Below are 12,479 nucleotides of genomic sequence, written 5' to 3'. Positions count from 1 at the left end.
AAAGATAACAATGAACAAAAAAAGAGGGAGAAACACACTCTAGAAAAGAGTTAAGAATGGGAAAAAGGTTCTATCATCCCAAGAATAAGCTGAAGTGTGGTATCTTTTACCTTGTTTTATTATTATTATTATTATTATTATTATTATTATTATTATTATTATTATTATTATTATTATTATTATTATTATTATTATTATTATTATTATTATTATTATTATTATTATTATTATTATTATTATTATTATTATTATTATATGAACTCTTCCATACCCTCTTGTTTCTTCCTTCCCACAAGTAGTTGCTGCTTGTACTAGAAGTAGTAATATTGCGATGCAGCGACCCTGCCATTGTCAATGTTTTGGTATGAGTCTCTGGCTCAAGGTTGATTGTCTTATTGCTGCAGTGACATGCCCAGAGATAAATACCTTGCATATATTTATACTTACATTTACATGTTTATGCATATATATATATATATATATATATATATATATATAACATAGATGCATATAAAAATTTTTTCTGACTTTTTTTAAAATTATTTGCTTCCACAGATATTTTTAATGCGTTTTTTTTCTCTCTTTTTGTTTTTTTTTTCTTTTTTCTTTACTTTTTACTATTTTGTATGAATTCATTTTAAACTATAAGAAGGTGTTATATCTTTGTTTCTATTCTCTGCGTGACTTCTACGGGTTGTATACTGTGTCGCTGCAATTATTCAAACAAAAGTTAGTATTCCCACATTCCACGGGATGTACGAGTTATCGGGAGTTAAGAGTAAACCGCATCTCACATTACGGCATGGTGCAAACGGAGATGAATCGAAATCTACGGGTGATCAACAGCGGAAGTTGCGTGAAACCCCTACATCTATTGAGGCATCTTCAAGCACTAATAAAATAACTAATGACTCAAACACTGCAACTCTCAACAAAGGGAAACACCGCTACCTTCCGCGGCAGTCGCATTCACAACAAGTTCGAACATGGCGTTCCTCAAAAAAGGGTTCACTCAAGCGAACCCCAACGATTTCTTCCAATGGTGACCCTGTTCCAAGCGATTTAACGGTTGCCGAGAAATCAGTTGACTCCTTGACACGTTCACAAGCAAGTGAAAAAGTGGTATCATCACCAAGATGCTCTTCCAGTGGAAATCAAGAGAACTGTAGAAGTCCAGGGAGTGTTAGCGTGGGTAGTAGTAAAACTGGATGTCCTACATCTGAATTATCCATAGCAGAAGTTGGGATTTCCACTTCATTGAAAGGAGAGAATAGTCCTACAAGCTTGTCTTGTCGAACACTTTATAAAAAAAAGGTAGTAGTCCCAAGGGCAAATCGAACGGGTCACGGGCGTGAGGAAAATATCGAAAAACGTTCGCTAAAAGATGCTAGCCTATCATTTTCCATGCTTGAAGGGGGGAGAATGAGGCTACACCAATACGGTGATAAGAGGAAAAAGATGGTTACTAAAAAGAAGCCATCTTTACAGGGTACTGCACCGGTGGTATGCTTGAAGAACCACTCTAATACCAAAGAAGCCTTATTGCATGATTCTGCTGAAGAGCAAGAGAAACCCAAGGAACAACAAGAAGTAGGAAAGGAAGAAAAACAAAACCTCTTTCAGGATATGGAAATAGGCAAAATTGATGCATCTGAGGATGACAAAGAAGAAAAAGAAAAAGAAAAAGAAAAAGAAAAAGAAGAAGAACCAAATACAAAATTGCAGGTTAATAATGTTATTCTAGAAGAAGAAAAATCGCTCTCACCGCAATGCGTAGTACCTGTTGTTACAGAAGAAAAAGAGGCTTTCATATGTGCTTCATATAATGCGGAAGAAAAATGTGTTGATAGCTTGCAAAATGTAGACCGTTGTTTTTTGTTATTGAAAGCCGGTAATAGTTGCCTATCATCGTCACCACCACCATCACCATCATTATCTGTAGGAAGCACAAGAAATGTCCTTTTGCGTCATGCGCATCAAGGTTACAATTTTACTCCAGAGATAAGTCCTGCCCTTTGTCGTCTTGTTGATGAGCATGTTGTTGCGGCTTTGTCAGCAAGTGTTACAGATATGATGCAGCACCGACGTGCTAATTTACGGCGTGTAGCTGAATATCTTACCGAAGCTATTGCTCAGGTGGCACGCAGTAAAGGTGTGCAATATGGTGATGTGCGATATTATGTATTTGGAAGTGTTGCGATGTGTACAGTATTGCCAGATGGTGATAATGATATAACAATTGAAGTTGATAGGCTTTTAAATCCTACTAAAGTAGGAGGAAAGCAAAAAAATCTTACTGACTCGTGTGATATTGTTGCTGTAAACAGTTCAATGAGCCGAAGCGGTAATACCAGTACTTGTAGTAGTAGTCCTTGTAGCGATACTGGAGATGGTATTGTTGGTGGTAATAGTTGTTCTGCGGATATCTCATCATATCAAGCAGCAGCGATAGCGAGTGGTGAACTTCTTTCACAAGTAGCAGAATATTTGCGAGAACACAATTCATCTGTCTATGTTGATGCGCTTGTTTTTGCGGAAGTGCGTGTTCTTAAGCTTCTTATGGATGGAGACAGCTACGATATTACGATAGGACAATTGGGTGGTGTTGATTGTATTCGTTTCTTACATGAAATGGACATGATAATAGGATCTCAGCATCTTTTGAAACGTACCCTTCTTCTTTTAAAGGCGTGGTGTTGTTATGAGGCCCATATACTCACTGGCCAGGGAGGATATATATCATCCTATGCAGCCACTATCATGCTTATTGCCATGATGAATACGGTTGAGTTTCTTGAAGACGTGGATGATGATGATGATAAAGAAGAAGATAAAAGGAATGACCATAATAATAATAATAATAATAATAATAATAATAATAATAATAATAATAATAATAATAATAATAATAAATTGAATAAAGTGGATAAGGAAACAGACGAGTGCAAGAGGGTAGAAAGTGGATATAAGAAAAAGCCGCCTAATAGCTCTGATGGTCGTAGGAAGAAGGCGAGTGGCGATGGCGCTAGCGAGCACCCCCGACGTAGTGGTGTGAAGGAGATATCCCCCCTTCAACTCTTTGGTCGATTTCTCAAGTTCTTTAGTTATTTTGACTTTGAGCGGTACTGCGTGACAGTGTTTGGGCCGCTGCCGTGTGCGAGTGTGACGGGGGCGGCACTCGATCTCACGCAACTCGAGGCGGGCCAAGCGTTGGGCCTCACCGCCGCCGGGCAGGCCGCCATTGGACAACGCGTCCGCCGCCGCCGCACACCACTCGTGACAGTCAGTGGCGTGCGGCACATGCTTCATAGCGAACAGCAACGACGACGGGGCGGCGCAGTGACTAATAATAATAATAATAATAATAATAATAATAATAATAATAAATAATAATAATAATAATAATAAAGGAGGAAGACATATCGGTCTTAATGAACGCGGTACTCCAGAAGAGGACGCCGCGCTGTCCTGCCCAACCTGCAACACCAGTGGATTTCCTCTTCGGACAATGAATGTAATGGACCCGCTACGCTGGAGTGCCAGTGTTTGTCGTGGGGTCTGTCGCAATCATCTTCAGCGTATTCGTAGGGCGTTTCAAGAGGGACTGGCACTATTTGATATGGCGTCTACACGACTCAACGATACTTTAACACCATCATGTGCATTGAGCAGCGGTCGCAGTGATGCCGGTGTGGAAAGTTTATCAAGTACCTGTCAAGATTGTGGAAATGCAAATGACTCTTTAGACGGAGAACTAGTGCGAAATAATGATTTAAATTCACTGAAAGGGAGTATTCTCCAAGAGTTGTTTGGTCAAACATTTAGGGTGCTGGGAGGATACTCCTCAGGTTCTGCATTCTTGCGCTCACAAGCAAAACTATCAAAGTGTGAGAATTGCGTGAAACCTTCCTTCCTTTGTGTACCCAGCGCTGAGGAGCTATGTGAGGCGCAGTTCGTATTTGGTATACGTGAAGAGACGCCAAGTGGTAGGGATGACCGTGAAAACACTGGAAGATATCGATTACTTGGGCCTCTTGTTGATGAGAACGTTTCTTCACTCCCCTCTGCAGCTTCTCAACCAATACAACCACAACAATCACCGCAGCAACAAAAACAAATGGGCATATTGACATCTTCGGGTCCAATGACCACATCGGCATCATCATCATCATCCTTATCATTAGGAGGGCCTGTCCCATCAGCAATTCCCACCCTTTCCGACTCTGCACGCCTTGGAAACAGTGTGGGTGGGAGACTTACTGGAGGGGGAGGAGGATGGGCAGGGGCTGGCAGTCACTCTAGCGAAGGATTTCCTTTAAGCTCAATCGGAACGCGACATCATCTTGCTCGTGGGGCTCCACTGGTTCGAACCGGTCAAAGGGGTGGTAATGGGTTGAGAGGTCAACGTGGGGGTCCCGCTGTTGTCACGGCTGGCGGTGGCTTCCTATACCCTTCGGATCCCATTTCTTTTTCGTATTATCCTGGTTACATGATGAATAGAGTGCCCCAGATAAACCCTAGAACATCAGTCAAACGCACCACAGCGGATGCAGTAGCCTCAGGCTTTGCACAAACATCATCGAAGGATATCTCTTTGAAGGGTTCTAGAAGTTCTCAGATGCAGCAAAATTATTGGGGTGTCGACCAAGTTTCTCACCCCCCTTGTGATGGTACTAACGCTATAATGAACAGTGCGAATGACGTGACTGCTGCCTCCAATTCGGTATCACAACAGCAACAACAAGCGGTGACCTACGCTTATGGATATTAGTTGAGTATGAGTACTATTTCTCTTTTTTTTTTCTTTTTTGCGATATAGTGCATATAAAAATAAACACATGAGATACTGGGGAAAAAAAAGGAAAATAAACTTTGTGAGAATGAAAAATGTGCTGCTCTTTACATGTAATTTGTAAAAAAAAGAAAAAATATTCTCTGGTCTCTCTCATAGAGGAGTTGTGTATGATGTGGTGTGTGTGTGTGGGGGGGGGGGGAATGTACACACTTTCTATTTAGAGGGCAGTGATGATATATGTGTGTGTTTAGTTAAACGAAAACGTCTTTGAACCGTACGTGAGATAGCGTGTGAAGTCTTATATCAAGAATACAGACAGCGGAACAATTGGCGTTATCCGTTTGTTATTGTTTTATTATTTTTCCTCTGAATGTCTTTCTCACTTTCGCATGTTTTTTTTTGTTTTTTGTTGTTTCTCTCTTCACCTTCTCCCTCTTAGAATGATTGACTTTTTACGTGTATACAATTTGATGCAAATATTGAAAAAGTATTATTTATGAAACTGGATCTGATTGGGAAGGTAAGAGTTTCACAGGAAATGTTGTGTTTGGTTTTGGTTATCTTTTGTTCTTCTTTTCATTTATTTGAAGAGGAAGAAGGAGAGAAGAAGAGGAGTAAGAGGGGGTCTGTGTGCAGAAAAACTTGCTGTTTGCTTTTGTTTGTGAAGCCTTTTTTTTTTTTGTTGTTGCCGACTCATCTATTTGGTTGTTCTGAGTCTCTTGCTAGCAGGAACTCTGACCGCCCTGCTTGATTTTTCTCATTTTCTATTTCATCTTATCTCTTTTTATTTATTTATTTCGTTACTCTTTTTATTTTTACTCAGTTACTCTTTTTTTCTTTCTTTGACTTGGTCCTGACGATGTGGCACTTTACTTGGTTCTCACAAAAACGATAGGACCCGTGTTTTAACTTTTTCTTTTCTTTTCCTTTTCTATTTGTATTTGTTCTTTTATTATTATTACTATTATTGCTATTATTATTATTATTATTATTATTATTATTATTATTATTATTATTATTATTATTACTTGTGATTGTGATAGACTCTTTTTATCTCTTTTTTTCACTTGTGATATGAAGTAGAGACATATGTCTGAGGCAAGGGAAGGCATGAGGGGCAACGATGTTGCATCATCAGGTCCCCCATTCAACCCTCCTCTCTACATCCAGCGGGCACACGAAGTTTATGAGTTGTTACAAAAGCATCAATGTTTCTCCTTTATTGACGCCGGATGCTCCCGTGGGGATTTGCTACGTTTCCTGCTTATTTCTCAGTTATGTGAGTATTCCTTCTCTAACGTTGTGGCAATTGATGTGGACGAAAACTCCCTTAGGGAGGCTAGTCGTGCTGCTCCGCCGTCAGTCTCTATGAGTCCAGTAGCATTGCTACATCCCATGAAAGTGAATTTTGTCCTGGGTGACCTCACAAGACCATCACAAATCTCATCTACTAGAAGTAATATTAATGAACAAAAGACATTGGAATCAGACATCTCCTTTCCCCTACCGTCGTCACACTTTGATGCTGTCATTTCTATTGAGGTTTTGGAGCATATAAATCCAACAGATGTCCCAGCCTTTACAGACGTTCTCTTCGCTCACCACGCGGTAAATTATGGAGTACGAATTATAGTGATCACAACACCTAATCGGGATCGTAATGTGACCGTAACTAAAGAAAAAAATAGTGATGGTTTACGAACAGATTCTATTTGTCCTTCAAATTCTTTTTGGGTAACTGGTGTCCCATACCAAGTTAGGAACGCAGATCATAAATTTGAGATGACTGCTGCCCAGTTCCGGTATTACTGCGATTATGTTGTTGAAGCTTACAAACCGTTTGTGACTTCGTACACGCTTTTTGGGGTGGGAGGTAATTTTACCCAGGGAGCCGTGTTTTATACCAAATTCTATTCGTCTTATTCTTTCTCTCGTGCTGACACAAAAGATCCTAACTTTAGTTCCAAAATACTTAAGAAATCTGTTTCTCAAAATCGAAATCATTTAAAAAGGGAACAAGATTTCTCCATTTCCTTGAATTTGAATGCTGAAACAAATGATTTTTGTTGGGTTCACGATATCAATAATCGAGCCCGTTTATTTCCTTGGGGTGCTATTTTTGGCGAGCTGTCTGGGCAACCTACTGATTTTAAACCATTACTATGCAGAACTCCAGGTAAATACCGTTCTCTTGTCTCAGTGGAGGTTCCTTATCTCTCTTTGTGGGAAAGGCTTGAAAATGCCATGAGGGAAAGCTTTTCTTCCGCTGCACGTAATATATTGGGTAACAGGAGGTATACACATAAAATAAGATTCGGTGATGTGGTAAAATCAGAGAGTTACTTAATAGTTGCACCATTTAATGCTAGTTTATGTGCATTAACTAATTCATTACTTGAACAAGAAGTACGATATAAAAAGGAAGCAGAACGTAAGACGTATCTACTTTCAACATCTGTTGTATCTCAAGTACGTATGGCTGGGAGTATATACTCAGTTCTTCATTGGCTTCTCCATAAATATTGGGGCAAAAATAAACTTCGTCTTTACCTCCAAAACGATACATATGGTTCTACAAAAGAGGCACTATCTCAAGATGAAATTATTTTGATATCATTTTTAGTTACTGCTGGATTTCTGAAAGAGATTATGGTAAACATTTCCTATTTCTTGCAGGAGGCTTGCCGCATAAAGGTTAGAGCAGGTCGGAACTCAGCAGATAGGAAAGAGGAAACCACAAATGAACAGTTAACAAACGACATCGCTGGGTTTTCAGTGGATCGTAAGAGGCTCCATCATATGGCCAAATTTCTTTCAGAGTGTGGGATACCTGTGCATCCTTTTGTAGACAACTAAGGTAACTTTTTTTCTTCTTGCTTTCTAGTTTTTGAAGTGAGTTTTTTCTTTCTTTTTTTTTCTGGAAACGTTTATGCAGTCCATCAAGGGGATTTTCCTGCACTTCTTTTTTGGATTTCTCAATTATTCTTATTTTACCTTTATTCTTTTTTTTCTTCTCTCTTCTACACATGGATCTTTTCGTCTGCGCATATTTGCAACCACGTTTGCTTGTATAAAGTCAAGCTGTGAAAATGGGTGACAACATCGTAGCAAAGTCAAAGAAGGATGAGACTGAGGAGGAGCGTCGGGCTCGCAAGGAGCGAGAACGTGCAGAACGAAAAGCTAAAGAACAGGCGGAGGCAGAGAAAGTTGCCTCTGGTGAACCTGAGAAAAAAGAAAGGAGACATAAGAGAGACGAGACTGAGGAGGAGCGTCGGGCTCGCAAGGAGCGAGAACGTGCAGAACGAAAAGCTAAAGAACAGGCGGAGGCAGAGAAAGTTGCCTCTGGTGAACCTGAGAAAAAAGAAAGAAGACATAAAAGAGACGAGACTGAGGAGGAGCGTCGAGCTCGCAAGGAACGTGAGCGTGCAGAACGAAAAGCAAGAGAAAAAGCTGAGGTAGAGACAGTTGCCGCTGTAGATGATGAAAACAAAGAAAGGAGACACAAAAGAGATGAGACCGAAGAAGAACGCAGAGCTCGCAAGGAACGTGAGCGTGCGGTGCGAAAGACGAGAGAAGAGGATATTTCTGGGAGGGAGCGAGAACAACGAGAGAAAGAGCAGCCGACGCCACCCAACGATAGTGATAGTAATAACAACAATGCCAGCAGCAGTCAGCACAGGACACACGGTGAACGTGGGCCGTCTCACCGCTATGAGAGTGTTGTGGAGGAGGAATCGACGGTGTCGCCTGGCGGGCGGCGGGAGGACCTCGCGGCGGCGATGGACGCGGAGAACGACGCGATCCGACGGGCGGCCGATGGGGCGCGGGAGGCGGCACGCCGCGAGGAACGGCGCCGGGCGGAGGAGGAGGGCGAGCGGCTGGCGGCGGAGCGGCGGGAGCGGCGGCGGCGGGAGCGGGAGGAGCGGCGGCGGGGGAAAGAGGACGGGGCCACGGAAACGGGCGGGGCGGTGGCTGGCACGAGTACGCTTGGCGTCGCCGATCTGCAGCGGCAAGGATACCGCAGCCAGTTTGAAAAGGACATGCAGCGTGCTACCGCACTGCGACGATTGGTGGATATGGATGATAATGCCGCCGTCCTAGTGGACATCCCACCGCAGTCGCAGTATGACTTGTACATTCGAAGCTTCGGAAAGACGGGTCGCAAGCAGGCTGGGGTGCAGTTCCCACCTGAGGAGGATCGTAACAATGTTGAAGTGCAAGTAGAGCGTGTTCGGGTACGGCATCGTGGCGCTCAAGTTCCTCAGGATCTGGGATTATACCCTGAACAATATACAGAGCGATCCATTTATTTTACAAAGGATGTGGATCAAATTGCTGCTGTAGATAATGGGGATGAAAAAGATATCAATACCACTGAAAATGCATTAGCGGACTCAACTCGAGCACAAATTGTTGATACCACACTATTATTGAATTTTTTGGGTCGTGTTTTTCCTGTTATGCGGGCAATTTTGGATGAAAATGAAGAGGAAAGAACCGGACCAGATACTACAAAATCAAAAAGTGAAACACAGTTTTCAACATCTTATACAACCCTTTCTTTTCCTGGTACCCGAAATAGATCAGTCGTAAAAGTTGCCTTTAATTCTTGTACACCTATGTATGTTGCAGTATTGTACGGACCGAAGGAAGAGGAGGGACCATCAAGAGAGCTGGATTTCTATTTATCAGTCATTCTAATATGGAATATATTTGATTCTTCATCACCAGAAAAAATACTTGTAAGTCCATCTCTTGTCAACTGTATTTGTATGAGTCCAAGACGACCATATTTATTATATGGAGGTGCTGAAGATGGATCAATTTGTCTATGGGATACACGTGAACCAGAACGAAATCATACTGCAGCAGGGTATTATCAACGTAATGCATTTAGACTTCCTTCATTTGCTACATCATGGCTCTCTGGTAATCATACTAATCCTATTGTTACCGTTGATGTAGCTGGGTACAATGCTGTAGTAGGTCTTCGAAAAGATGAGACTGAACAGTTAGTTTCTCTTGACTCTTCTGGAAAGATACATTTTTGGTTTTTAAATGAAAAAGATCAATCAAAAGGTATAATCAGTGATACCGAAAATGGTTTACATATGTTTTCAACGGTACGTTTATTTTTAGCAACATCTAAAAATGAGGATTATATCTCTTCTATTTCAGTAATGCAAGACGCATTTGCTTTGGATTTTGTTCCTACCGATACCTCTCACTATGTGGTTGCATGTGCTGAGGGAGTTCGCCACATTAGTCGATTTGGTAGTGTAGCAGCACCTTCTCTCTATGCCCCCTCTTCGCATTTTTTTGGTCGTCAAATTGCTGTCCCTTCTTGTGTGCGATACAGTACTATTGATAGTCGGATTATATTAGTGGGTTACGATGATGGTAGCCTACGTATCTATCTACAAACAGAAGGTAACCCACAGCTTTCTATTCCATTAGGTATTCACCGCATTACTGATATTCGATGTAGTGGAACAGACAAATGGCTTTTCTGGATTCTTGATGCTAGTGGTACATTGTATTTGATTGATTTGGCGAAAAAAGACAAGGAATTTCCTGTTTTTTCACAGACACTTTCTCAACCAGAAACTGGTGTATGTACGTGTTTTGATATACCACCTGAGGGGAAAGCTGAAAGTCGTCTGATTGTACTAGGATTCGAAAAGGGTGTGGTTCAGTTACACACTCTTAGTGAATGCACACACCTACCGAGTTCTGATCGGGATGAGCATTGGTTGTAACTGAACAACAAAGAAGGAATAAGGTAAATATTGTAGATGGTGTTATAGTCTAAATAAAATACAGAGAAGGAACTGCATTTCCTTCACGCTATCCCTAGATGTGCCTATTTCTGATACCCCACAAAATGTAGAACAAACGGTTGAAAAACTCCTCCCTCGTCTTGTTAAAGGAAGGGAAAGGCTTGCTTGACCAGCAAGGTTGAGAAACAGAAGAGGAAAAGCGAATGAAAACTCTCATTGTTTTGTTCCCCTCATGATGATGATGATGATGATGATGCAATATATATATATATATATATATATATATATATATATATATATATATTTTTATTTATTTTTTCTTGGTCATTTTGTTTTATTTCTTTTGCCACCGTCTCCATCTCCGCCCCTTCATTTTTCTTCTGTTGTTGTTTGATTGTGTTGTTCACGCCTCTTCTTTTTTTTTTTTCGTATGGCGCTACACATGCCTTCCTTCTACAGCTTAGATGTAGGACACTGGGTTTTTGTTTGGATGTAGAGTGTAACGTTCTTTTTTTTTTCCACCATATTCCTATCAATGTGACATGAAGAGTCAAAGAGAGTTGTACTATTCATTGTGCGCAGCAATTTATTGCTCAATTCTTTTCTTTTTTTCTTTTTTTTTTCTTTCTGTACTAGTCTCTCGTTATTGTATTATCTTTATTATTATTATTATTATTATTATTATTATTATTATTATTATTATTATTATTATTTATTTTTTTATTATTGAATTAAAATTTTATTTTGTTTTTTGCGTATTGCTTCAAAGCGTATTGGATGCGTCAATGTAACTGGAGAGTCGGAGATGGTATTCGTTTTACTCTGTGGAGTCGTTTTAACAGCCGATCTGCTGTAGATATGGAAACCAACGAAAGGTTTTCCTACCGTCCTAGATGGCGTTATGCATTCCCGTTTCGTACTAAACGGTTGGAAGATTTTGTATTTTCTGGGGAAGAGACTGTGGTTTCCGTGGCGTACACATATCGTAATGACGATAAAAACATCACTGTTACATTAATTCCACTGCGGCATTTTGCACATCCCCAGTTTTTTCGCCAGGTGGATGATTTGTGCAATCAACATCAATCGGTCTTGATGGAAGGTCGAACACCTCTTACAGGGGCGCCTTACTCCACCTTTGTTCCTCCTCGGGATACTGCCCACTCTCTCCGTCCTGTGGAGCACGAAGATGATGAAGCTTGGGAACCGCGTGAGATTGAGCGTTTTTGGCAACCTTTTTCTTGGGGAGTTAAGGAATCACCTAATTATACGGTTATTCATGCCGCAGATAAATATGATTACGAAAAATTACCATTGTGGTGTTCTCTTCGATTTAATATTCCTCTTTTTGGGAGTTTAGGAAGAGAGAAACACTGCTTAGACATGGTTTATCCTCTAGCTGCAAATGGTTATAAATCCTTTGCTATTCCCTGGGGAGCAGCTCACATGCCAGTCTTTAATGAAATGCTTCTTGACAATGGTTTCGAGCAAGTTGGTATGTGTTCACTAGTGATATTTAATCGCATTGATGGAGATATAAGCGCAGGCGAACATGAAAAGATTTGTCGAATACAAAAAAGACGACGACAAGTTGTTCAGATGGCTTGGTTGCTGGTGGCATTCCTCACACTATTACTGATGCGAGACACTGTAACCATTGAGTATAAGTAAAGGGACAATATCGACTTATTTTTTCTTTTTCGTTCCCCTGAGTGTTTCTCCCTGGGAACAGTTGTAATGATGGGTTTCTCTCTGTATTTTTTTTGCCTTGGAGCCTTTATTATTTATTATTTATTATAATAAATAAATAAATAAATAAATAAATAAATAATAATAGTAATAATAATAATAATTATTATTATTATTGCCTTACATGCACTAAAGGAAGAAAAAGAGCTTTTCCA

At 40.5% G+C, this 12,479-nt stretch overlaps 4 protein-coding genes across 5 annotated transcripts; all 4 read left to right on the top strand.

The window, feature by feature from the left end:
• Nucleotides 1-753: 753 nt before the first annotated feature.
• On the top strand, nt 754-4,771 carry LSM04_005062 (the record flags this gene model as incomplete). Of its 2 annotated transcripts, XM_067336950.1 has the most annotated exons (2): nt 754-3,339; nt 3,455-4,771. In XM_067336950.1, the coding sequence occupies 2 exons, from the start codon at nt 754-756 to the stop codon at nt 4,769-4,771; spliced, it is 3,903 nt and encodes a 1,300-aa protein (XP_067189806.1). The 2 variants fall into 2 exon arrangements, with proteins under 2 accessions (XP_067189806.1, XP_067189807.1); XM_067336951.1 differs by lacking the exon at nt 754-3,339 and having other exon boundaries at nt 4,118-4,771.
• A 1,113-nt stretch (nt 4,772-5,884) lies between these two features.
• Nucleotides 5,885-7,651, top strand: LSM04_006722 (Methyltransferase type 11; the record flags this gene model as incomplete). The annotated part of the gene is made up of 1 exon (XM_067336949.1): nt 5,885-7,651. One exon carries the CDS (start codon nt 5,885-5,887, stop codon nt 7,649-7,651), a length of 1,767 nt encoding a protein of 588 aa, XP_067189884.1.
• A 233-nt stretch (nt 7,652-7,884) lies between these two features.
• LSM04_006633 (uncharacterized protein) lies at nt 7,885-10,554 on the top strand (the record flags this gene model as incomplete). The annotated part of the gene is made up of 1 exon (XM_067336948.1): nt 7,885-10,554. The coding sequence occupies one exon, from the start codon at nt 7,885-7,887 to the stop codon at nt 10,552-10,554; it is 2,670 nt and encodes an 889-aa protein (XP_067189876.1).
• A 798-nt stretch (nt 10,555-11,352) lies between these two features.
• LSM04_005217 (uncharacterized protein) lies at nt 11,353-12,246 on the top strand (the record flags this gene model as incomplete). Its single annotated transcript, XM_067336947.1, has 1 exon — nt 11,353-12,246. The coding sequence occupies one exon, from the start codon at nt 11,353-11,355 to the stop codon at nt 12,244-12,246; it is 894 nt and encodes a 297-aa protein (XP_067189814.1).
• Between the last annotated feature and the right edge of the window lie 233 nt (nt 12,247-12,479).

Source organism: Trypanosoma melophagium (genome assembly GCF_022059095.1).
Source record: "Trypanosoma melophagium isolate St. Kilda chromosome Unknown ctg3segment0, whole genome shotgun sequence".
Lineage (NCBI taxonomy): Eukaryota > Euglenozoa > Kinetoplastea > Trypanosomatida > Trypanosomatidae > Trypanosoma > Trypanosoma melophagium.
The sequence above is the reverse complement of the archived record's forward strand: the minus strand, read 5'-3'. Positions and strand labels throughout refer to the sequence as shown.